The sequence below is a fragment of the Numida meleagris genome, chromosome 2 (genome assembly GCF_002078875.1).
Source record: "Numida meleagris isolate 19003 breed g44 Domestic line chromosome 2, NumMel1.0, whole genome shotgun sequence".
Classification (NCBI taxonomy): domain Eukaryota; kingdom Metazoa; phylum Chordata; class Aves; order Galliformes; family Numididae; genus Numida; species Numida meleagris.
Window position 1 is genome coordinate 125,573,579 of NC_034410.1, and position 25,566 is coordinate 125,599,144.

Sequence of the window (25,566 nt, forward strand, 5' to 3'; positions counted from 1 at the left end):
TCCCTGAGAATGTGTATGGGAACATGATAGAGAACAGCAAGAGAAGCTCGCCATCTGGATAGTACAATTCTCTGGAAAGAACTAGAGTTTCTTGTTTAAAATAGAAGCATAGAGTCACAGAATGGCTTGGGTTGGAAGGGACCTTAAAGCCCATCCAGTTACAACCCCCTGCCATGTGCAGGGCTGCCCCCCACCAGCTCAGGCTGCCCAGGGCCCCATCCAACTTGGCCTTGAATGCCTCCAGGTATGGGGCACCCCCAGCTTCTCTGGCCAATCATTACTTTTTTCCTGGACCAAATTAAAAAACTCAGAAGGATCTCACCAGACTTCCTGGTGTGATGAGGGAAGACAGAGAAATGGCAAGCAGCATTAGCAAGATGCCTGCTGCCTTTGTGGCTGAGGTCTGCTAGGTCAGCCTGCTGTCAGAGCACAGTTCATGGTCTCTTCTGCAGGAGGCTTTCAAGGAAATAGAGTTTCTCCTTCACACAACTGCCTTTTCTCCACCCTTTTACGAGAGTCTGTGCAAGGGCCCTCGGGCTGTAGATGAATACGTTCAGATATGTAGCTTTCCAAAAATGTAGTTTTATGGACAACTCGTCACTTTGAACTCAGAATCACCAGCTGAACGTGCTTTTATACCTGCGCTAATTGAACAGTACCATCTCTTAATACAAGAGGAAAATCTGTTTTCCTTTCTCTTTTTTTTTACATATGAGATCTCCAATTAATCAACAGCTGCAATGCTTGCAAATTTTCTAGAGCATTCTGGCTTGAAGGTTTGTGATATAATATCACTTCTAAAATATGAGTCTCGTTCTGTGCATACTAAACAGGTTACATCTAAAGGATTTCCGTCTGGGGGAAGAGGGAGGCAATGTACCATTAATAACCCTGCTGCAAACCTCAAATTCATTATCCCATAGATATACCAAAAAAGGCAAAGAAATAAATGAGTGCATCTGTAAGTAATAAAATGTTTCCTTCCATATGTCAGTTACTCATCGCTGTTCTGCTGGAGTTTCAAGCAGCCAACCCATGCGTGGTAGACATGAGTTCCCCCTCTTCTTCCTTCTCCATTGCTCATCCCAACAGTTTTGTAGGCTCCATTTGCATAGCATACATGTCTTTCATGTCTTACCCCCTAAATCATCCTCGCATAACGGGAGGACTCACTGTACCAACAGGTCTGTAAAAGGGAATCGCTAGTACAGGGGACTTGGGATTTTTATTTTTTATTTCTTATTTTTTCTAAGAAGTGTGCCATCCATTTCCAGCCCTACTATCATCTGAGGATCATTTTCAATTTTTTTGCCATTGCAATTGTGATTAATGATTTATGCCTTTCATGAAAAGATGAGTCAGAAAAAAGTTTTCCTTTTTTTTTTTTGCCAGATTTTTTTTTTTTTTAAGTATGCCCTGGATGATATGAATTTTAAGTTAAAAACCATTAAAAATGTAAGCTTTAGTAAAGTACAGACTTTGAGATTTCAAATTCAACATATAACTGGTATGGGATTGTCTTTTATCTAGTACTTAATGAGTACTAATCTACACTACATCCAGGAGATCTAGATTTATGCCAGTATAGTCAATAACCGGACAGGAAGCAGTGATCATTCACATGTACTATGTGAAGTATTCAGGTCACGGGATTTTGCAGCATTATATTCTTGGAATAAAAATGTAAGTGGGATAACAATGATGGATGAGAATGCAATCTCTGTCAAGAGGTAATGAGCAGTTTTTGTGCTTCAGGGTCAGATTAAAGGACTGATAACAGAGACATCCTTGCCTGGTGTTCCTGCCATCTGAATGGAACTGAAAATAATGCTGTTATATAAAAGTGACATGGGAGCCATCAATTCATTTGTTAGCTATGGGAAATAGTCTCTTAGATATTTGGCCTTCAGAGTAGCTTAGAAAAGATTTATGGAATTAGTATTTGCAAACTTCTTTATTTTTCCTTCTAAATGTATTAAAGTGCTGGTACAGACCTTTCTCTGACCAAGCATACTGACAACAGACTTGTTTTTCCAGCTTACCTTCTGTGGACATCCTGGAAGTAGTCCACGGACCCCCACTGATTCCCAGCTGACCAGCAAGAAAACATTTGTCGAGAAAATATTAAATTTATTTTTTATTTAGCATAAAATTGCAAAGCGTAGCTTCAGTGCTTGATACTCACTTAAGCACGGTGAAGCATTCTTATATTTCCATTAACTGGTTCTCATTTTTTTTTTTAAGTTAAATCTTCCCAGAATTATTTTTAATGGCTGTGCAAAAATGTTAACTGTTGGACTTTTCTTCTCTCTTTTTTGCCTTAAGGTTATTTCTATTCCAAATGGACTCATGTGCTTCTGAGCAACTGGGAAAAGAGATGCAAGCTGTGGGCATAGTGGGGACGCTCCCATGCCAGCTCTATGAGCCAGCCTGCGAAGAGGCTGTATGGGGACCATGCAATGCATTTGTTCATGCCCATGCCTGGGGATTTTTAAGCCAAGGAACACTTCTTTGCCTCTCTGCTTTTAAAAGGGCTCGTGTTCTGCCCAGGTTCCTAGAGGAGTACCATTCATACTAGAAATGGGCTTCAGCAAGGGGCTCTCTCTGTCTGGAGAAGCTGCAGAGCCTGTTCTTCAGATGGAGTTTGATGTCTAATCTAAATGTGCTTGGGATTCACTGTACCATACATTTCTCCATATAGTAAATAGCATACTAAATCTATAAGAGTCTATGGGGTATAGTTTTTCTCATTCTGATAGAGTCGTGCCATCCACAATACTGGATATTAAATAACGTTTCACATTGTGTATCCTTTGCATCCCCAGGACAAAATACAATGAATGCTAAAATTGCTGCTGAAAGCTACCCAGGCTTTTCTTCCATTTCTGATCCTCTGTTTTCAGCTGCCTTAAATCTTGAGGACATCTCAACATAGCTAGAAATAATGGCTTTTGGCAGCCAAGAAGCCATAATTCATTGAAAAAAAGGGAGTGAATGTGATGGTGGGGATCCTGGCTGGCTAGGCACTCAAAGCTGTGGCTGGGTTGGGTTAGCTGCTCAGCTGTCCTGCAGAAAGAGAGACTTTGAGAGAACTTGTCAGGGATGTTTACAGGCTGTGCTGACTCCTCTCAGGCTGGATAGAGCATCAAAACAGGGTTGTTTGTCTTGGAGGGGCATTTGTATGGGGGAGGGCAGGTTGGTTGGTTGTTGAAATCTGCTAAATTTGCTTCTGATATAATTGGGAGATGGCCTGGGAAAAGAAAGTGACTGGTGAGTTTGTGTTTTTATTCAGCAGTAAAAATTCTGGGCATGGATTTGGGATGCTTCTGTTGTCATGCAGACTTATTTTCATAAATTAGCGTTTGCAAACTCAAGCTGCTTCTCAGCTGTTCTCAAATTCTATTGGCAATTTCCATTGTTACGAGATTTCTACAGGTAGATTATTTTTTTTTCCCAGCTTGGAGCTGGTAATACTTATTATCCATGATACCTTTTGAATGTTGTGTGCCTTTTCTATACTCACTGGCAGCCACCTGCGTTTCCTTTTGAAATATGTTTTTTTCCCTGCTTGATTGAGGTTTGAGCTGTTTTTACCGTGGTTGTTGCCGATAGTAAAGTGGGGCAAAGTGGCTTGTTCCATTGTTACAGTGTGATCAATAGCAGGATATTTGTCCTGCTGCAGGGAGTTGTTTTCCCATACGCAAACAGGCTCAGCTGACTCTTAATTACAATACCACCTCTACACCCACCAAGGCACTGTAAGGCTTCCTTTGGAGACATCTTTTAAAGGAATTAAGTCAATTGATGGTGACCAGACATCATCTTGAATTTCTGCTTTGGACTGCAGCCAGTTTCAGGCAGACCGTGTGAACTGGAAGCAGCAGTGGAGAACCTGCCTTCTGTAAACCTGTCTTAAAAACTGTTCCCTGCAACAAGCGCATGTCCTGCAGGTAAAAGCTGCAGTAGCGAGAGCAGATTTTGACCAAGTAGCACGATTTTATTTTCTCCTTTGTAGAAGAAAAGCAGTTATAGGGCTGTTTCATTTCAGAAGTCTTAGATATCTCTAGTGCAAATGTTTTTTATTCTGAAATATTCCTTTAGACTTGTGGGGAAGAAAATTACCTTGGAAATTCAGATACGGGTCTTTTCATACAGGAGTTAACCCTTTCACAGTTTGGTATAGCTACAGTAAATTTTCTGTAAAGTGGCCCATCTGTGCCATGCAGTAAAAAGTAATCACAAATGGAAAACCTTGGGACCTAGAACGGAGCAAAAGATTTGAGTGGTTTTGTGAGATACAGAACAGATGTATTTTGGCATAGTACTGCACTTTGACTCAAAGAATCCAAGAACCCCAGAATGGCTGAGGCTGGCAGGGCCCTCTGTGCCCCTCCGGCCCACTCCTTCTCCAGCAGGGACACCCAGAGCAGGGGGCCCAGGCCCATGGCCAGGCGGCTTCTGAACATCCCCAAGGAGGAGACCCCACAGCCTCTGGGCAACCTGTGCCAGTGTTCCGGCACTGCACAAACTGAAAAACCTCAGTTTGTGACTGTAATATTTCTCCTTTTTTCATCAAGTTGTGGCAAACCAATATTCACAGAAATTAGGGTAAAATTAATAGCAATTGTAGTGGCTGGTATCTTATTAGTAACCAAAAATAGATGGCACCTGTAGGCTATTTTATGCTCTATTGAGAATACACAAGTTGCTGTGGAAGAAGACAATTTCTAATCTTTCAAAACTTGAATTGTCCGTCTACAGCAATTACTGATACCTTGTTCTATTATCAGCTCATGTTACCAGAATTTCTCTTTTGCAGGGAAATAATCTGTAGATATCTGATAGAAGTCAGAAGAATCCAATTTTATAGCTTGTTGAAGCTTCAGCTGAATTTTAGGAGAGATGCATTAATTTAGAAGTTGAGGTACCTTGCCTGACCTGAATTTAGTAGACTTGCTATTGGATCCAGATGGAAATATATAATAATCCTTAGTCACCAGCGTTGTCATTCAGATATTTGTATTTTGTTGTTCCAGTTGTTCATTCTACCTTGTGAAGAGTTTAGTGAGGTTTGGTTCAATGTGTATCAGAGGTGTTTTCTGATATGTGCTCTTATTGCTTTCCATTGGAGATCAAATGACTGACTTCAGATGACAGCCCTTGGACTTCTATATTTGAGGTCTTGACAGAAGGTTTCAATCCTGGGATTTACTTCTTTCTTTTTATAGAAGCTCTTGAGAGTATATTGCAAATCCTGTTTATTCATTCATGCATTTAATGAGATGAAGTGTGAGCTGAAGGAGACTTGCTTCCCACAGATTGGGTGGTTTCTTGGTTTTCATTGGGCAGCCTGGGATATTTCTTATGCTATAATTTTTACAATTTTTTTTAACATCTTCAACAAAAGTGTTGCATAAACTGTTCAGTATACCAACATCAACTTTGGAAATAGGAGAGAAGATTAAGAGCCGGGAGTGCTGGGGAACTGTTATCTTTCTAACCATTCACTTTTATCTGTTTTCCAGAGAGCAGATTTGACCTCTGATAAAGATTTATACCTGGACAACAGCTCTGTTGAAGAAGCATCAGGCGTCTATCCCATTGATGATGATGATTATTCTTCTGGGTCGGGTTCAGGTGAGACAGCATGTCACAGTTTGATTTCACAATGTGTAAGAAGCCATTTGCCAATGCAGCCATTTGCAGAAAGCTGTGCGGTTTTCCTTTGTGAGCCGGAGATGATACTTTCAGTGAGTATGATCAGTGCTCTATTTACAGAGCACTGAGCACCCCTGAGGCCTGGGTTTTAAATATTAACCTTCTGCTCTTACTCCTTAGTTGCATCATTTCACTTCTCCCCACTCCATTTTATTTTCTCTTTGCTCTCCCTCCTTGTTTTTTTTGTAGATCTCTCTGGAGTTTAGAAGTTAGGATTAGAGAAGGCTTACTTCTCCCTTGGCATAATGCTAATTTAGCAGTCTGTGTGAAATCATAGCAGCAGCAGCAATCTCATTTTCTCTTATATGCTTTCAGGTTCATGTAAACATAGGGTCCATTTATTTTTTTTGTTGTTTCAAATTTAGAAGACTGGAAACTGCCAAATACGTGAGTTTTCTCTGAGGTAATTGCATCCACATAGAAGCTCAAGAAATTCTTAAATGTAACATACTGAATTCTGAGACTTAAACACTCATTAGATGCATGTAGCTAGCGCATCATTTTTAAAAAAACTGACAGTGAAACCTCATTAATAATTTCTCTTAGAAAGCCCTCTTTGTGGAATGTCTTTTAGACTAACTGGGAGACTCCAGGCAGTAAAAGCAAGTGCAGGTTTGTGTGCCAGCTCTGAAAGAGACGTTTCCTTATTACTGTTAGTATTTGCTGAGCTGTTGTGGAAGTCTCCGTTATTTACCAAGTGTGTTACTTGCATGTTTTTTTGTTGCACATCACGTAATCTGTCTTTTGATGCTTATACCTACCTTTGAATTTTGAAAGGTTGAGCTCTTCTTTTGTAGCACCTTGTCTTTGTTGCTGTTGTAACCCACAGCTGAGATTTTTCAGATAGGTTTTTGTTTTTCCTTTTCTTTGGAAGTTCAAAGATACGTTAAAATGAAGCCATCAGAGGTTTTTTTTTTTTTTTTTGCTGTCAGACAAATTCAGGCCCATTGGCCACTTGCAACGGAGTGATAATCTGTGTTTTGAAGCCTTCCATTGGGGTGAATTTGGTGTTCCACTGTGATCAGAGGCTAAAATAGACCTACCTGCTGCAGACTTATCTGATGGAAAATTTCAGATTTCATTTGAGGGGGAAAAAAAAAGAATTTATTCAATGGTTTCTCACAGTTCCAAGGACCATCTAAATAAAATTCTGATCTCTGAGAAAATTGCACTTTCCATCAACAGCTCGTTCTGTCATGTCTTCAGGTGCTGGTTATTTTGTAAGCCTCAGAAGAGGAGTTAAGTTGACCGTGAACTGTAGTATGGAGAAGGATCTATTTTCTTTTGTTTTCATCCCTCTGTGGCATTTGAGCAGTTTCTAACATGGATGATTCAAAATGCAGTCCTGCTTTTGAAGATGAAAGTGTTGTACAAGAAGGCTTCAGACTTCCTTAACCCATCTCAATGGAAGAAGTGGAGCCTGAAGGACAGAATGAACCACTGGACCTCACCCACAGCAATACCTTTACTTTCTCTTCTGCTTTTTCCTGTGTTCAGCCTTGAGTCATGGATAGAAGATGGAGTGTATAACTCACACCAAGAAAATTGAGTGCTCTAGTACCTCATGCAGCCTTTGACAATCACTACCTCTTACCTAAGAGAAAATAAATTTTAAAAAATTGTCTTATTGTAGACTGAGGCTGTCTAGGTGCCCTTCCAGATATTTCATGTGAGAGTACCAAAATCTAATTCTTTTGAACAATGAAAGAAGTCTTAAGTTCAAATACTTTCCTGAGCAATGTACGACCTAGTTTTATTCACTTACGGGGGAAAAAAAAAAATCTCAAAAGGGAAGGAAGCAAATCAGCACCCTGTTTTGGACCTACTCATCCTCACAGGCTACATCTAGGAGGCTGAGTCTAGATACATTTACTGCTATCTCAATTTAAAGAGGTACAAAGTGTCCTCTGGTTGTACCGGTGATGAATTTTCCTCATACTGTGTTGAATGTGTCTCTCTCTACTTGATATTCAGTGATGTAATGTTCCTAGCTGCAAGAGACTTCCTACTCAAGTGGTTTTCTTGCTATCTAATTCTACTCTAAGCAAACAGATCCAAGATGACAACATGCTGACTCCTTTCCTTGGTATGAAAATTATTAGCTGCCACCAGGCCTATGGAGATAAACAGAAATTGTCAGCACTGCTGTTAATGCCCTTGCAGGTTTGCAAGCAGCATTAACGCAGACAAATGTCAGTGTAAGCGTGACACATTTCAAACTGAACATTGGCTGAGGGCTTTTTCTAAGGAGACCAAAAAAGATGGTGTTCTGCTTTTTTTCCCTTTTTTCTTCATTTTTGCTTTGTTTCATAGCCTCTTTATTCTTCATGTACATTCATATTAATTTACCCAACTGTTCTGTCCAAATATTTTGGTTAACAGCTTTTGAAGGAGCCATGCCTGCATCTTTATGGTCATGTATTGACAGCATGAAATCTGCGGTGAATTACTTAGTGTATTGTTTCCTTCTTGCAATCCCCTTATCTGAGGAGATGTCTCTTCTAGCACTCTTTTTAGTGTATGTCTTCAGATAAAGCATAATAAAAATCATAGAATCATAAAATATCCTATGTTGGAAGGAACCCACAGTGATAATCAAGTCCAGCTCCCGGCTCCGCAGAGGACCACCCAAAATTCAAACCCAATGCCTGAGAGCGCTGTCCAAATGCTCCCTGAACTCCGGCAGCTCAGGGCCGTGTCCACTGCCCTGGGCAGCCTGTTCCATGCCCACCGCCCTCTGGAGCAGAACCTGTCCCTAACCCCCACCCGCCCCTCCCCTGACACAGCTCCATGTCGTTCCCTCGGGCCCTGTCGCTGTCCCAGAGAGCAGAGCTCAGCGCTGCCCCTCCGCTCCCTGTGAGGAACTGCAGCCGCCATGAGGCCTCCCCTCAGCTCCTCTGCTCTGGGCTGCACAAACACAGGGACCTTAGCTGCTTCTTCATACATCTTTCACTGTAGGCCCTTCACCATCTTTCTTGTCCTCCTTTGGATGCTCTTTAATTAGTTTCAAAGATTTCCTGCTTAGACACAGCTTGAAATGTTATTAACTACTTCTGTTTTTAGCTCTGGCGTGAAAGATCTTAACTGAGCCTTGGTCTTGCAACATGAGTACCATTATGTTCAGGAAAGGCATCATCTCTATTAGATTTATCTACAAGTTGTTTGGAAGAGTATCTCTGATTCTTGTGTCTTCTCTGAAGTTACTCTTGGTACACAAGTCTATGCAATTCATATCAGAATCTGGTCCAGATTTTTTGCTTCCCCTTCTTCTCTTTTCCCTAATAATTCTCAGTGCCCCTGCCCTGGGTGACAGTGCACCTGGCAGCACCCCAGGAGATTGGCACCCTGTCTCCTGGTGTGCTTTTTCTCACTGGGTGCAAGTAATGCAGCAAATACTCATTTCCCCACTTCCTGAGTTCCCGCTTGTATGTGCCTTTTGGGTTGGATTGGAGCCAGGGCTTTTTCCATCCTCTTGCTATGCTAGCCTTGAGCGCGCTTCACAACACCGACTGTCTGCTTCTCCAAGACCTTTGGCACAGTAACTTTTTGTGCTATATCTTGTTTACAAGTATGCTTTTATTGTGCTGGACACAATCTTGTACTTCAGTATAGTTAAGACTCTTCCTTTTATTCTTTCTTCAAGTTTGGCATTATTTTTTTTTCCTTCCTCCTGTGAGAAGTAACAGACAGGACATTCATGCACAATCCCCGTTTATTTCAGCTTCAGTTCCCTGACATAGTGTTAGTATGGTCATGGTGTCATCCCTGATTGTATAACACTGTGTTGAGTAAGGGTTGGGCTGGAAGTTTTTCATGTGAATTGGAGTGAGATAAGCCAGCTAAAAATGTTTCAGTCAGGTATGTGCCACACTGATGATAGAGATGGAAGATGTGAGATAGATGATGGACCTGTGTGTACCCGCCTTTTGCCAGGCTTGCTTGTGGTGGCAGTACTTCCAGAGGAAGCTGCGCAACAGCAAGCAGACATGATGCCAAAAGATAGTGTGAAATGATGGTATTTGGTAGGAAGAGTTAATCACTGGCTACTTGGCAAATTGGAGTGCTAACTACCATGGGATTATACAGTAACTTAAGATGACGCAGTCTTGATTTGCTGACAAGTTCCTCAAGCAGCAGGACTGTGAAGGAGCATCTGTCTGTGTTGCTGTTATTCAGGGGGCAGCTAATAGTAGGCACATCACCGAGGATTGTATTAGATATTTCTGATACTACAGTGCAATCTAGAGCTATTTTGATCACTGTGAAGATAACAGTTGGGAATCCTGAAGAAGTTGCAATGGATAAAAGACATTGTGATGGTAGAGAAATCTCAATACTTTACCCTAGACATGGATATGGATTTAATTACTGCAGGGTTTTGTGATGCTGTCACTAAGAAGGCTGTATCCACTTGTAGAGCCTTAAGGCAATTAATGCCCAGTACTATCTCTAAGCTGACCAGTTCCAGAAACCTAAAAAGACAGAGATTTTTGAGAGGTAAATGTGAACTCTTATACTTCCTAGTATTTCTCTTAACAACCTAGCTGGAAGCTACATTCATGACACTCTGTAGGATTTTTCTTTCCCAGTTGGATTTGGGGAAGGAGGCTGTTCTATTTTAGTTTTTTTAGCTTTTAGAGAACATGAAACGGTATAAAAATCTACTCCTGTGTTCTGGAGAGCATTAGAGAGGGCTTTTTTGATCTCCTGGTCCTGTTTATAGGTAATTCTGATAATGTTACAGTCTGTTTAGGAAGGGAAATGCCTCCTTTCATGTAGGCCTGCTATACGACAAGCACAGGCCTGTCTAGATAAAGCTAATTGGAATAGCAGGAGCTATGGAGATGTGTCTGAAATTGTACCTGAGTCAGACCTAGAGGGCAGGAGCTTCAGTAGTTTGGGGACTGTCAGGGACTACTCTGAGGCCAGACAGAGGAAGTCTGTAGTGCAAGTCTAGCAGCCAGTCTGGAGGATAGATTAGTGAACCAGTTGTTGAAAGACCCAAGACCTGCATCCTCCATAACCAGAGAGGTTCAGACCTGTAACTTTCACTGTTTTATCAGGTGGACACAACTATTGCCTGAAGCAAAGGTGGCATTTAAGGATTTGGAGGAACAGTTTTGATTAAATGAAATCTGTCATTTCACAGAAAGAGGAAAACAAAATAACGTTCTATACTCTCAAATCCTGCTTTATCAGATCTCTAATCTGATAATCAGTTTTAATTTCCTTGACTGTGAAAATCTTGTGTAATTTGCAGAAACTCTGAAAGGTAAGCAGGCTGAACTATCCATAGAACTCTTTATTTCTCAAAGAAAGCTCTTGAGGCAAAGACAGAAAAATGTTCCTGCTGGATATCTTTCCTCACCTGTGTTTTGCAGCAGGATGGGTTTTTTTTGATATTTGAGTAGTATTTCTGGAAAACACTTGGTTCTTGTTGTGAGGTCTTTATTTTAGCAGTTGCATTGTAATTTTGGTATCTCTTGATGGTTCTCCAGTATTATTCTGTGCTGGTAGTTTTCATATACTGCTTTTTTAATTATTGCAATTTTTGCTTTCTACTGTACAGGAGTTGTCATAGTTATTGCCTTGTTAACACTCTTTCTTTAAAAGCCAAACATATATAATTCTTGATCATGAGTTCAAAGCTTGTTTTTGTGCTTCATCTTTCAGCTTGTTTTCTCTCTCTAGAAAAATAAGATAAAAGCCAGTTTGGAATGAGTGAGTCATACTGTTCTGTTGTAAGATATATTTCTATTTGTTAGGAATTACTTTTAAGAACATTTGCTAGATGTATTAACCAATAGTTATTTGGGCAACTGGTGTCCGTAATGAGCAGAACACATATTGAGATTTTTGAGAAGGAGGTAGATCTATTCTTTTCATCTCTCAGATCTCACAATAATTTAGTCTTATTGTCTGTGTCTTCTCCCTTCCAGTATCACTAAAGGATATTTATTAGACATATCCATTATCTTATTATAAAGGAGTCTTCATACTCCAGCAGAGCTTTGAATGTGGAGGAAATGAAACGTAAGGTCTTCTTTAGGGATTTTTTTTTGTCCTTTTAGCCTGCATTTAAAAAGAAAAGGGCTTTTGAATTATGTGAGGCTTAAAAATATGTGAATTCCTAGTGACTGAAATATAACAGTATTTCTGTAGATGGAAGCTACTTGTTTTTTTTTATAGGTAAGGGCCTAATGGGTTTGCTCTGGAGAAGTGATTTTTTTTTGTTGTTGTTATTGAAACAGTTTGTCACAGGGAAAAACCGTGCAGTTCATGTAGCATAAGTCAAATCAGCATTGAAGACGTGTATTGACCGATTTATAACTTGTAATTAACTGGCAATCATTGAACTACACACTCAGGATTAGTATCAGCCGTACGACAGATAACCACAGTATCAGCCCCTTGCGAAACAGTAGTATGCAACTACAGATTTCCAACTCCCTTCTGCAACTGATCCCAGCGCGTCCCACATGCTCATGCAGACTTGGATGCACACTCGCATCTCCCTTGCAGCCCCAGAGGTGTGCAAGCCCCCTCGTCTGGGCACACAGGACCCTTACCTACATACCCTTGCTGTGCCTCCAAGGTGCTGCTCCCCATGGTGGCCATGGGAGAGTTGGAGGTAGCTGCAGGAATGCAGGGCCACATCTGACAGAGTCATACCAGCTCTGATGGCTGCTGCTTCCACTCCAGAGTCCATCCCCTTGTTACAGGTATTCGTGCTTTTTTCACACTTCTTTTCAGGCTGGCTCCTTTTGTTGCAAAAATATCTTTGTAATTTCCCGATTACTGCTTAATCCAGCTGATGATTCCCTTCCTCTTTGATGGGATCAGTTGGGGTGAACATCCCCCTCATGGTTTAGGGCACACATTTTTAACAGGCATTGTTTTCTAGGCCATTTGACAAGGGTGGCCCGTACAAGCATCCTACCTTCAGTGTTGTAACAAAAAGTGAAACTCTTCCAGACCTGTTACAAAGTCAGTGAAATGTCATCTGCTTTGTCTTCAGGTGCTGAGGAAGATGAGGACAGCACAGTGACAACAACGTCCAGAATAGTTCCAAAATTACCAACAACTAGCGATGCATCTAGAGATGAGACCACCACAGTGAAAATGCAGACCAAGATGCCTGCACAAACAAAGGTGCGTGGGTAGAGAGCAACACCATTCCAGATAGTTCTGCTGTACCCCATTGCTGCCTTGATGTTAACTTTGATCTATATGAATTGCAAAAAAAAAAAAAAAATCTGTAAACTTCTTGTTAAATGTTACTGCAGCTATTTAAATGGATACAGAGCAGTTTGGTTTCATGTCTGTTAGAAAGTCTGTGTAATGACATCTGGATTTCTCATGAAAGAAGAGAAACATGTAGAACTTTCTTTTTAATGCAGAAAACAATTTCTTATAATACGTTTGAATCTGAACCTTTTTTTTTTTTTACATCTTTCAAAGAATTATTCAAAAGTCCTCCTTTCTGAAAGGAAAATTTTGTTTGGTTTGACTGTAGTTTGAATACTTACTAGTTTCCATTTAGCATTTCAGTGTTTTCTTCTGCCACTGTAGGTAATATTTGCTAAGTTATCCTCAGAGGTGTTCTGAATATAGCATATCTGATGTGTTAATTTCAGAATTGTTATTTCAGTCAGAGGCTGTAATTCGTATAAACACAGGCAATGTTTTTGAGCTGTTTGCTAAATATATTTTTGGGAGCTTTTAAAATTCTGGACAGTGTTTTTCATTCCATCATGATGAGGATTAGATCCGTTTTCAATATCCAGGACAGCCTTCTGTGGTCAGAAAGCATCCCATGTGTTGTGACTGTCAGTATTGTCGAACGCATGTGGGGCTACCACAGTTCTGTGGCTGGCAGTGACAATGCAGATCTGTGGTGATCCTGTCTGTAAGAGCTGTTTTTCTTTCTGTGCCACAGTCACCTGAAGAAATTGATAAAGAGGAAAGGTCTGAGGTGGATTCCAAGAAAAAGAGCAATGAGCCAGGGGATGACACTGATGTGTTCACTGAAAAGCATTCAGAAAACCTCTTCCAGAGAACAGAAGTTCTGGCAGGTAAGGTGTAATTTGCCAAGGTCCACCACCTCACCAGAAAAAAACAAGGAATATAAAAGGCATTCACATCTAATAGCACAAGCTCAACATCTGTGTTTTCTTGTGTTCTTGACACATTTGGAGGGGGATAGCTGGTAGTTGATCTGATGAGGCTGAGACTGGCATCTTTAATACCAAAAGCTGTTGCTGATTGATTTGACACCCACAAATTGAATACTCCCTACTGCGTATCTGGAGCTTCCACAGCTCAGAAAAGGAGTTGCAATTTGGATTGATGCTTGTAGTGCAGAAATGTGTTTCACACCCACTCTCCCAGGAGCACAGCGTAGTCTAGTACAGATAGAGGGGAGCTCACAGCAAGGATGGGTGGATGGAGAGGGATGGGTGAGCACCATCATCGGGATGTAAAGGGCCTATTTTTGTGCATAATCCAAGGAGGAAAAGGCTGGCCTCCAATTTTTTCCAGTGGCTTTTCTACACATGATTCATGGGTTTTTTTTCTTTCTTTCTTTTTTAATGGCCTAAGACCTGTGCTTACAGATATACCTTTCCCCTCTATCCCAGGAGGGGTTGTTGGGAGCCGTGGGTGGGAGTGTTATGTCACAGTTTTGGACCTCATCTCTCTGAGAGCACTGAAATGCGAAACACCGTTAATGTCCACATCAGCTGAAACATGCGGGTTTGCTCTTCGAGTCCAGCTGGTGTTGTTACTTTCTGCACTCTAGCAAGTACATGATGAATGTAGTGTCTCTACTACAGCTCCATGAAATGTTCTCTCCTATTACTCATCAATAGGGAATTGACTTGGGAGTCACTGAGTGAACACATGGAGAAACGGGATAACACATTTCTAGCTGGTGCAACAAAGTAGCTCTTTTAAGGCTGAAAATGTCAACTGCTGGAGACTCAATTTGAAAGGCATTTAAATTTTATTATGAAAAATGAATACAGCTTTATGTACTGGCAATATTGGCAGTTTTATTAGCCAAGCTTTTGATAATTTATTTAGAACTGTGAGTTGTTGTTGTTGGATCGCTTGCTTGCAGGTGAAATGCACTTCTAAATGATTTCCTTCGTTAAAATAAACAGGCTTTCTCAGAATATATATCAGGCTGCTCCTGCTCAAGACAGTTGCAGAATGGGAGCCCTTTTCTGCAATTGGAAAATAATGGCAAGCTCGTTGTGCAAATGAAAAAGAGAGGTGGTGCTAAACCCATTTTTTCCAGCACATTGTGAATTTCTTTTTCTTTGATTACAGCTGTTATTGCTGGCGGAGTTATCGGTTTTCTGTTTGCAATCTTCCTTATCCTGCTGCTGGTATATCGCATGAGAAAGAAGGATGAAGGCAGTTACGACCTTGGTGAACGTAAACCATCCAGTGCTGCCTATCAAAAGGCACCTACTAAGGAGTTTTATGCATAAAATTCCTATTTAGTGTCTCTATTTATGAGATCACTGAACTTTTTTAAATAAAGCTTTTGCATAGAATAATGAAGATCTTTTTTTTTTTTTTTCATTCAAGAGCCATCACGGCACCTTTATGATAAAAAAAATCCCATTGTATTTAAAACTTTTCATGTATTCCTTTAAAAATGTAAAATTAAAACCTAACATTTGCAGTGTTCTGTGAATAACAGTGGCAAAGCATTATTTTATAAAAACCATTGCTGTTCACCGAATCATTTTTAAAACTTTATGCATAAATATAAAATAATGAAAATGATTGTTTTATCCTCTGATTCAATGAAAGTTGTTTAATTTTTGTCAGCATGTCTCAGATTGATCTTACGAGTTAGTTTTTATTTCATTAATTTATCTGTTTCCAAAAAAATGCCTTTTTGTAGTTGTCATGGTGCAATTTGTCCTCAGATAATTCAGATAACAGTAACTTTTAGTGTAAATGTAATTTTTCAGCTATGTAAACTTTAACCTCCACTTTGTATAAATTTAAGTGTCGGAATATCAATTTTACACTTTGCATTGTTTCTCAGCGTACCTGTAGCTTCAGTGAGATTTGTAACAGCAAATTAATGTGTAAAATTGGATTATTACTGCAAACTGTCTAGTCGTATTCTTACTAAAATCTCCTGTAAGGAAGATTTGAAGTAAGCTACTGACAAACCTAAGCAAACCCAAAGACTCTAACAGTATTTTGAGAAGTTGCTGCAGATTTCTATGGCCACTGTATTTGTTAATTATTTGCAATTTGAAGGTACACGTAGGGGTTTAAATTTTTGTTCTTTAAAAACGCATTTAAGTTGTAAACGTCTTTTAAAGCCTTTGAAGTGCCTATGATTATATGTAACTTGTCGCAGACTGGTGTTAATGAGTATATAACAGTAAAAGAAAATGTTGGTATTTTATAAGCACAGACAATTCTAATGGTAACTTTTGTAGTCTTACATGGATAGACATAATTGTAATTCGGGATCATAAACACTACTGAATAAATCATGTGGCCTAATACTGAAAATTCCATTGTGATATACTTGTGTACGTTTTCCGTTTTATGTCTGCGGTGGTCACGTTTCAATGTCACAACGTTCATCGAGTAGATCTTCAAAAGCCACCCAAAACAAAACCAAAAAGGCTGCTGATAAGGCTGACCCTCAGACCAGATTTACTGCTGGAGTGGCAGAGAAAGCCTGGAATGTATAAGCGTTACATCTGGTGCATGAGTTATGAGTCATTTGGCCTTTGTGTTCTATTTAATGGCAGCGTTGACACAGACCTGTTCTTCCTGCGAATGTTGTTTTCAGTACTGTAAAATTCAAAGGAGTACCCAGTTTCATTTATTGTGTATATCAGTTTTGGATCTGTTGTTTATTTTTTTTCCCTGGCCTTTTGGAGAAATTTGTTTTATTCTGCTCGGACTCCAGCAGAAGAGTTGAGACGAGTGGAATGTCTTCATAAGAGAAGAAAGAAATATTCCAAGTAGAAGATAAAAGGCTCTGTTGCTTAGATCGCAGATAGGTGTCGGATAGAGGGACACGTGGAGAAGACGATAGTCTGCCTCCCTATATTATGCTTTGTCACAGACAAATGGCTTCGTCTTCTGCTCTGTTAACCTCCGCTCTTTTGATTTTTGAAATTTCCAGAGTAGATGTTCAGGATGGCGAGCTGAACTGCTTCTCAGAAATGGCAACGTGTTGTAAATAAGAGCTGTTAGCTCTTCAGATAAGAGTTGCGTCACTTGTATTTGTCGCTGTCCCAAGTTCAGTGGTCATTTAGAAACAAACGAACGCTATCCTGTGCTAAAATATTTAATATATTGCTTTTTAAATTACTTATACTTACTGGCAAGTTTTTCAAAGCCATATGAGTTCAACAAGTAAAAACAGGGTAAGAATTTAACAGGTATATCTTATTGTGCAATATTTAGTGAAATTCAATTAGTAAAATAACTGCTTGAAATAACTGTGCCAAGAAAAGAACATTTCTGGCAAATGCTGTGCCACTGCTGTAAAATAAAGCATTTGTTAAAGTGCCAAAATAAAGTCTACCATGCCTAAACTAATACCTTATTTGTATAGTCTGACATCCAGTTTTTTGAAGCCCACTTTGCTTAAGGTAGTAGATTTGAATTTTCTTTAAGGCTACAATGAATCTCGGTGGAAAAATAGCCAGAAATATTTAACACCAGATAAACTGTCTCCTTCTCTATAAGCCAATTGATATTAAGAAGCTGTTTTCATCTGTACGTTTCAGATTCTGCCTCTATACCTAACATCCAGGACACTTTAGCCAACGCAGACATCTGTTGTAATTATACAGGCTGTCAAATACTATGCTTGCCTGGTTCCTCCTGCATCTGCTAACAAGCAGAAGGAACGGTAAAGTTTCAGCTCTGTTTCACCACTCGTATTTTTTTTCTCCTACACATCCATTATCCTCTCTGTTACCTTATATTCTCAGTTATAAACATCGGTTCAGTTTTCATCAGCCTAAAAACCCAGCTGATGCAGACAGCCATCTTTTCGCAGCACTATTCAGAAGAAATGGGTAGCTGAATGTGCTTCTCTTACACCGAGACTTCCTAGCGTTGGTTGGGCTCCAGTTCTGCCTCCCTTTTATTCTCCCCTTCCTGGATGCGTTTCTGGCAATGCTCGGGCTGCGAGGAGGTGTTGCTGGGCAGCTGTGGTCCCATGCCAGGCTGCGGGTGCTGTGCCGCATGCGTAGCTTGCAGCAGGGGCTGGGGCTCCCGTGTGGCTTTTCCCCAAAGCCCCTTGGCTCTTCTCCATTGGGGCTGCTGTGGCAACTCAGAAGTCCTCAGCAACTTGATATGGTGCTTCCTGGAGATTGACAGGCTTTAATATTTATCAAAATGCTATTCTGCTTTGATTTACTCTGGGCTATAAATGGTTAATTCCTTTTAGCTTCTTTGCTAACAAAGTCCAGTGCTGGTAGCCTAAAACTCACGTTAGAAGGAATTTTTCACCTTTGTTTTATTCATGGAAAAATAAATTCAGAAGTTGACATCCTGGTCCCTCTGCTTTCCAGCTTAAGAAGTGAATTGTAGCTCATAGTTACAGGCTGTCTATTAGTTGTTGTTCTTTGTTTTTTCTTGGGGCATTAAAATTCATTGAAATTGCAAAAATTACAGTCACAATTGTCATCTTGTCAATAACTGATCTGCTAACAAAAGAATTACATATCCATGACTTTGACTACACATTACTCTTTTTCCCTTGGAAATGTGCATCGAAATTATTATGGAGTGCTATCTTAAATGGCAGATGCTGGTTTTAAGCAACACATGGAATACAGGAAAATTTTGTAAGGGAAGAATTATTCAGATTAATGTTAATGTTAAAACTATAGGTGTGAGAGGGGTTATGACAGTATGCTTAATCTTGCTCAGGTAAGCAAATAAGGAGAAGAGGAAAGGAATCTGAGGGGGAAAAGAACTCTAAGAAAACTCTTGTTCTGACAGAAGAAATACGGCAGTTGTTTTTAAATTTGCAGTCAGTCATGTTTGTTACTTAGTGGTCACTTAATCAGACTGGCATAATCTCCTGTAAGGAATTTGCAATATTGTTGTCTGGTTTTGATGAGCTTTGATATTAGTTTTGTTACATTTAAGCTCTTGCCCATGTATCACACAGCTCTGAGCCTTGGCGCGAAAATGCAGTGTTGCAAACCTTCAGAGCGTTGCTTTTTCATAACTTCTGGTTCAGGAAGCTTGATTTCCATACACAGTTTGTCCAAGACAAGATACAGCGAGTGTCCCCCCTCGTGGCACGTCCTTTGGTCCTGGGATCTCCGTGGCTGCAGCAGAACGGCTCTGCTTGGGAGCTGGAAGGGAGAGTGGGGCCGCTGACATGTGTGTTTCATTTCCTGCTGGTGACCAGGCGCTGGGTTCAGCCATGTGGGTGGGACGTGGAGGAGCTGTAACCCAACCCTGCCAGCGTAAAAGGTTCTCTGCAGTGCTTTCTTCTCCTGTGAAGTCAAGTGAGTTGTATATTTTTGCTTTAAAAAGAAACAAATGATGAAACCTGGGCTCAGTGTAGCTCGAAATGGAAACATGGTCTCCTGACCTGACCCCCGTGAAGCAGTTTCATGTGTACATCAGATGTGCAGAATGGTCTCTCGTGTGGGTGGAAATACTGAAAAACGCTCTGTGTGTCTGCTGTATCTGAACTTAGTTTCCACTGAAGGACTGGGGAGGAGGCAGGAGCCATGTGGAACTACAGACATTAATTTGGGGTGAGTGGTAAGAAGGCAGGAAGAGAAACCTTCCTGACAGCACACACTTTATGTTGGAAGTTACAAAGCTTTTTGTTTTCTTGAGTTGTTGCCGTCACACTGAATTTGTTCTTCAGAGAGAATCTGTAGGCAGGAGAGTGGGCAGATGTTGGTGCCATAGCCAGAGAGGCTCTTGTTTGCACATAGCTACCCCAGCCACAGGTCCGTGCTGCCTGCTCGCCAGTCCCAGCTTCTGCTGGCTACGGGCCCCCGGCATTCACAAAGGAATTACTGTGGCAAAACGGGCAGAGAATCTGCAGGGGTGACCTCCATGCACCTTCTGCTGTCCCCAGGAGGTGATGCAAGAGCAATGAGAAGAAAGGGTGAGGGTGCGGGCTGCGCTTGGGAGAGGCTCAGTCTCCTGTACTGTGTGCAGATTTGGTGCCACAATATAAACAGAATTGTAAACATAAAACTGTTAGAGAGTGTCCAAAGGAGGGCAACATAGATGGGGAAGGGTCTGGAGGGCAAGGTGTATGAGGAGCAGCTGAGGTCCCTTGCTTTGTGCAGCCCAGAGCAGAGGATCTGAGGGGAGGCCTCATGGTGGCTGCAGCTTCTCACAGGGAGCAGTGGGGCAGGGCTGAGCTTTTCATCTATCTCTTTATTATGCCTGGGAGATGTCAAGCTTTCACATTTGGTATCAGATGTGTTTATGGCGTAGCCTGCAGAGCTGTTGAGTTTTTTAATTCATGTTGCAGCTTAAAAACTGCCACAGTTGGGCTGGAGCTGAGGCTCTCGTGGCTGGAGGTCAGGTCCGAAGAGCTACTCCAGTCTGGCAGCTCAGCCCGGCCTGGAGTGAGAGGAAGTAGGAATGCTTATGAAAAACTTCCAGAAAAACATTACAAAATCCGTAATACTGTGTTTAAAATAAACAGACCCAAAGTTCTCTGCAGGGGGTGACTTCAATTCATTTATATTTCTTCTGGGGCATTATGCAATTATTTTTTTCCCATGGATCTTTTGTTGATTTTTTGAATGCAGAGGAAGCTTCAGATATTTTTTCTTCTTTTTGTAATTCTAAAACGAACCAAGCAGTGACATATAAGAAACAAAAATTCCACCAGGCACGGCAGTTATTTGAAGCTTCTCTGGTGGTGGGAAATGAAGCTATGTGGAGGAAAAATGTTTGTGTCCCAGTTACCCACCCACCTTGTGCAGATCTACGTGGTCCCGGGGTCTAAATGGGTGTCCATTTTCTTGAACTGCTGTGGTGGAACTGGAGCGTTCTGTAAATACTGGAGTTCTCCAGAGGACACCAAAGAGAAATGGGAACTGACTTACTTTGGATGTTTTTGTGTCAGAACCCATAATACTAACGCTCATCTCCCTCCTACACCCCTTTCTAAATATAGGAGCAGGGGAGAAGTCAACAACCATCATGCTAAATAGTACTGAAAGAATGTAAAACAGTCTAAAGTTCAGTTTTCATCATTCCTCCCTATAATCTTCATTACCACAGAACTAACCAAAGAATCTCTTGTCAAAGAAAGAGAAGTGGAGCATGTGTTCCTCCTAGGCCAGCCCACAGTGCCAGCTGAGTTACTGCTGACCAGGGAAAACATCTTGGGAAGGCACAGCTCTTGGGACTGAGTCTCAGATTGCTGATGGCACAGTTTGACTTCTGTTTAGACTGAAAATCTCAAATGAAGGGCTCTGCTTCTAGGAAAGGGGCCGTAGCATTCATGCTGTTGATGCAAGATGAACAGTACCAGAAAATCTTTATTGTCTCAGCTGCATCTTGGAGTAAAGTCTTCGCTAAGGATCACAATCAGTTTGAATTGTTGATTCTAACTAAAGCAGCTGCAAGAAACCTTGCTTTAAAACATTTTGCCTTGTTCTGCACATACTGCTGTTTTCCTGAAAAAAATTAGTTGTCATTGGCTTGTAAACAAAAAGACTTCTTAACTTGTCACTACATGTAACTTTGCAGTAGATTTTGTCCTTTTTTTGCTCTTCAGGAGCACACACTATTTACATATTTATGCTATTACATAGCTTAACTTACATTCTTATATTCTAGTTTTTCCTTTCTTTTATGTTAAAAATGTTAAATAAATATTTACCAGCTGACTGATGTATAGGTGTTTTTTCAACCTGCTTTTTGATGGAAGTTGATATTTCGTTAAGAACACATATATGAAACAAATCAGAAAAAAAGTTTAGCGAAAACATTTTGGCTTCCAAGTACTTGTCTTTATTAGAAGTAACTTATTTATTAGATAAAAGCATTTTGCCAAGTGAATTGAACTGAGTAATTCCAATCACACTGTTTTTTAAGACTTTAAACCAATGGGTCTCATCACAACCTTTAATTATTGTTTTCTGTAGGTTGGAAGCTCTTTTAGCTTCTAAGCGGTTTTATAAAAAAATGCCTGAAAATGAAGAAAAAAAAAAGAGAATTTTATACCTTCAGAAGAGCTGTCAGAGAGTCTAAAGTTTTCTTTTATCCTCTAAAACTGGCTGCATATGCTCAGCAATGTGATTTCTCCCAGTTCGTGGTTTGAGTTTTGTAACAGCTCTCACAGTAGAAATCATTTTTCTCTCCTCCACTCTCTGCTTTTTACAACACATTCAACCACTAAAAGCTATGTCGATTTTTACGTCAGCCTTTCCTGATACAATTTTTAATGCTGATTCTTAAACTCCATAGAATTGTTCTCTTCTGTTTCTTCTGGATTCTAAGAAATACTCTACTGGTTCTTAAAAAAGTAATATATTCTTTTACACAAACTCTTAGTGTCTTTTCACCAGGTACATCAAATCTTTCACACTGTGGTCAGTTAGACATTTGGAAATTTGCAAAAGAAATGTGCTATCTTCTAAATATTTACCAAAGGGAATCAGAAGAGGTGGACAAACTTTTCCATTGTACTCTGTGGCAGATAAATGCCACAAACGTCAGGGTTTTTGCTGCTGTTGTTGTTTTTCATAGTAGCCCATTGACTCCCTTGCAGAATCACAGTTCTTTGAATGTGAGTGATTAATGCTTTATTATCTCTGGTTGACTTCACTGGCCAGATCAGAGTCTTGTAGTTGAACTTAGAACAACACGTAGATAAAGCTGGGTCTCAGTGCCTCCTTGTACAGAATAGGGAGTTTTATCTGTTTGCATCCTGAACCCATCAAAAATAACAAAACCAAAAACCTCATACTTTCAGGCATGTTGAGATGGTAAAATACGATTTTGGCACTCAGTTTCTGTCCATCTGTCTCTTATCTGCCACTTCAGGAATGCTCCATCTCCCAGTACTACAGCTGACCTAGAGAAGTCAGGTCCAGAGGAGAGCCATGAAGATGATCAGAGGGCTGGAGCACCTCTCTTATGAAGAAAGGTTGAGGGAACTGGGCTTGTTTAGCTTAGAGAAGAGAAGGCTCCGAGGAGATTCACTGAGGCGTGCCAGTACTTGAAAGGAGTTTACAAGCAGAAGGGGGACTGACTTTTTACACAATCTGATAGTGATAGGACAAGGGGGAACGGCTTTAAACTAAAAGAGGGGAAGTTTAGATTAAATGTTAGGAAGGAATTCTTTACACAGAAGGTGGTGAGGTGCTGGGACAGGCTGCCCAGAAAAGCTGTGGTGCCCCATCCCTGGAGGCATTCAAGGCCAGGTTGGATGGGGCTCTGGGCAGCATGAGCTGGTGGGTGCCAGCCCTGCCCACAGCAGCGAGGTTGGAGTTTGATGACCTTTAAGGTCCCTTCCAGCCTAATCCATCCTATGATTCTATGAAGTCAGTCTTCTGCTAAGCCTTCTGTCTGCCTCTGTTGGATGGATATTTTATTGGTTCATCCATTATGAAGACAGTCTGAAGCATGTTCAACACAGTTCATGTTTTGGTACATGACAAGATAGAGGATTCCCTTTATTTAAATTCCATATATACAGAAAGATGTATTTCATTTGAATTTTTAGAAGTATCTAAAGTCATTTAGGACAAATACATATTGAAGAATTTGAACATGGATTTCATAATCACGAAAATATTGAGATGAGTAAAGGTACATAGCTGTAGTGGAGAGAGTTGCTGAGAAAATGCTTATAATTGAATTCTTTCATCATGAGAAAGTTATTTAGAGCAGTATTATTTAATGTATATTTAATGCAAATATGTGATAATTGATGTTAGGTATCTATATGCCTTTTCTTTCTTGTAAACACAGGAGTGAAAAGCTTGTGAATATAGGTGTACCAACTGCTGCTTGAAGACTGGAGATCCACAGGAATGGACAGAGCAGGCTTCTTGAATCTCTGTTTTTACATCAGATGCCCTTTCTCTGCTCCCTATCAATGGCAGCACAGGTCACACAGTTTGTGAGGAGATCCAAGTCGGAACACATTCAGGCGGTGCTTAACAAAAACCTCTCTGTGGTATGTCCAAGGTATCGTCTCTGTAATCTTCTAGTAATCTACAGGAAAACTTACATTGCCAGACCATATCTGTCTAGCAAGTTCAGTTGCCAGAACTTTTGTTAGGTTACAAGTTACCGATATTTTTATGTCCCTGGAGCATGTGTGTTCATCGGTGCTTTTTTGAGGTGCTGCGTGCCCCCACGGCGAGAGGCTGTAAGAGCAAAAGGCTGTTGCACACTGGGTAAGAACCCAGGGCTTGCAGATGCCAACACTGCTATGTTCTTGGAATATGTAGACAGTGGCGTGCTGCTGTTAGCTATATGTTGGTTTGTGTTATTCAGAGAAGAAATTTCACTTAAGGAAGAGAGGCTGAATTTTCTTGGCTTATATCAAATTAGTTAGAGAACTCATAGAAACTCAGGGCAACTAATGCAGACTTCTGACAGCAAACCTGCATAGCACTGCACACAAAGCAAGCATGCCCTACCGACCTACTGCTTTCAGGTGTTCTGTTCTCTCCCAATGAACTTCTTGAGATATGAAAAAAAAAAAAATCTCTGACACAGTAGCAGAAAAGCTAGCAAAACTGCATAGAAAGATAGATGCCACAAGGTGCTTGCTGTTTTTCTTTCATAGCGTCTCTACCTTTTTCTCCGCTATATGCACTATTAGGATATATTAATTTGCTGCCAGGCTGCATGAATGGAAAGACATACAAGTCAGGGTCAAACCTGAACACTTTTTTTCCAGGAAGACCTGAAAAGCAGCACTTCTTGGGAACTTCAGAATATTTCTTTTCAGCTCCTCTAACTGAGAAAGAAGAGGAAATAAAAGCTGAAGTCTACATTAATTAGCAGTCCATACTTCCCTGACTATAGCAGAAAGCTACAAAGAAAAGTTGAAATGAGTAAAAACCTCCTAGTATTACTGAAACACAGCGTGAACCTAAAGGAGACTTTTGGGAGACAAAGTAACAAAAAAAAAAAAATGAAAATACTTCAGTAAAGTAAACAAATGTCATAAAATGAAAGTTGAGAGCATGCTTCTAAACAAGGGGAGCTGGTATATCAGTAATTCCTTCAGGCTGATAGAGCGTGCTCCCACTTCAAACATCTTTTGTGTCTGTACCTGTGCTGGCAGCCTTTCAAAGAAATCTCACACTTTTTTCCCTCCCTCTCCTGACTTTGCATAATAATTAGTATGTGAATATGCTTGTGATTTCTTCTTATTATTTTAATACAGTCACACTGTAGAGACTTCAGTGAAGTTCCGAATGCCACTGAAGCAGCCCTTGCTCCAGAGAGTATGTAACATAAACAGACTGGAAAAACAAAGCGCTGAGAAATAATATCATCCCTATGCCATGCAGGGAAAAGCATGGTACCAAGCAGCTGTCACTTCAGAAAAGATTCAAGATCTTTTCAGCCAGTATCCCGTATCCAATAGCAGACTGCACCAGTTGCTTCATATACTGTGTAACAGAAGGTGAAAAAATCCTGCAGTGTCATTCATCCTCACATTAGATTTCATCCTCCTTTCTAGAAGTTAGATACAAGCTTATTCTCTGAAGCACAGTTACAGTCACAAAATTCTGATTATTTTTGACATTCATACATATGTACACAATCCCTTTCTTGAATATTAAATTAGTTCTTTACTCTGACACAGTCCCTACCAGT

The 25,566-nt window shown here is 40.5% G+C and overlaps 1 protein-coding gene across 1 annotated transcript in view; it reads left to right on the forward strand.

Moving 5' to 3' along the window:
- SDC2 (syndecan 2) overlaps window positions 1-17,310 on the forward strand; it is a 58,145-nt gene extending 40,835 nt beyond the window's left edge. The window contains exons 2-5 of the mRNA XM_021388006.1: window positions 5,526-5,637; window positions 12,737-12,870; window positions 13,658-13,793; window positions 15,052-17,310. Coding sequence (XP_021243681.1) covers window positions 5,526-5,637; window positions 12,737-12,870; window positions 13,658-13,793; window positions 15,052-15,215 — 546 coding nt within the window. The 3' untranslated portion in view covers window positions 15,216-17,310. The remainder of the gene's footprint in view (window positions 1-5,525; window positions 5,638-12,736; window positions 12,871-13,657; window positions 13,794-15,051) is intronic.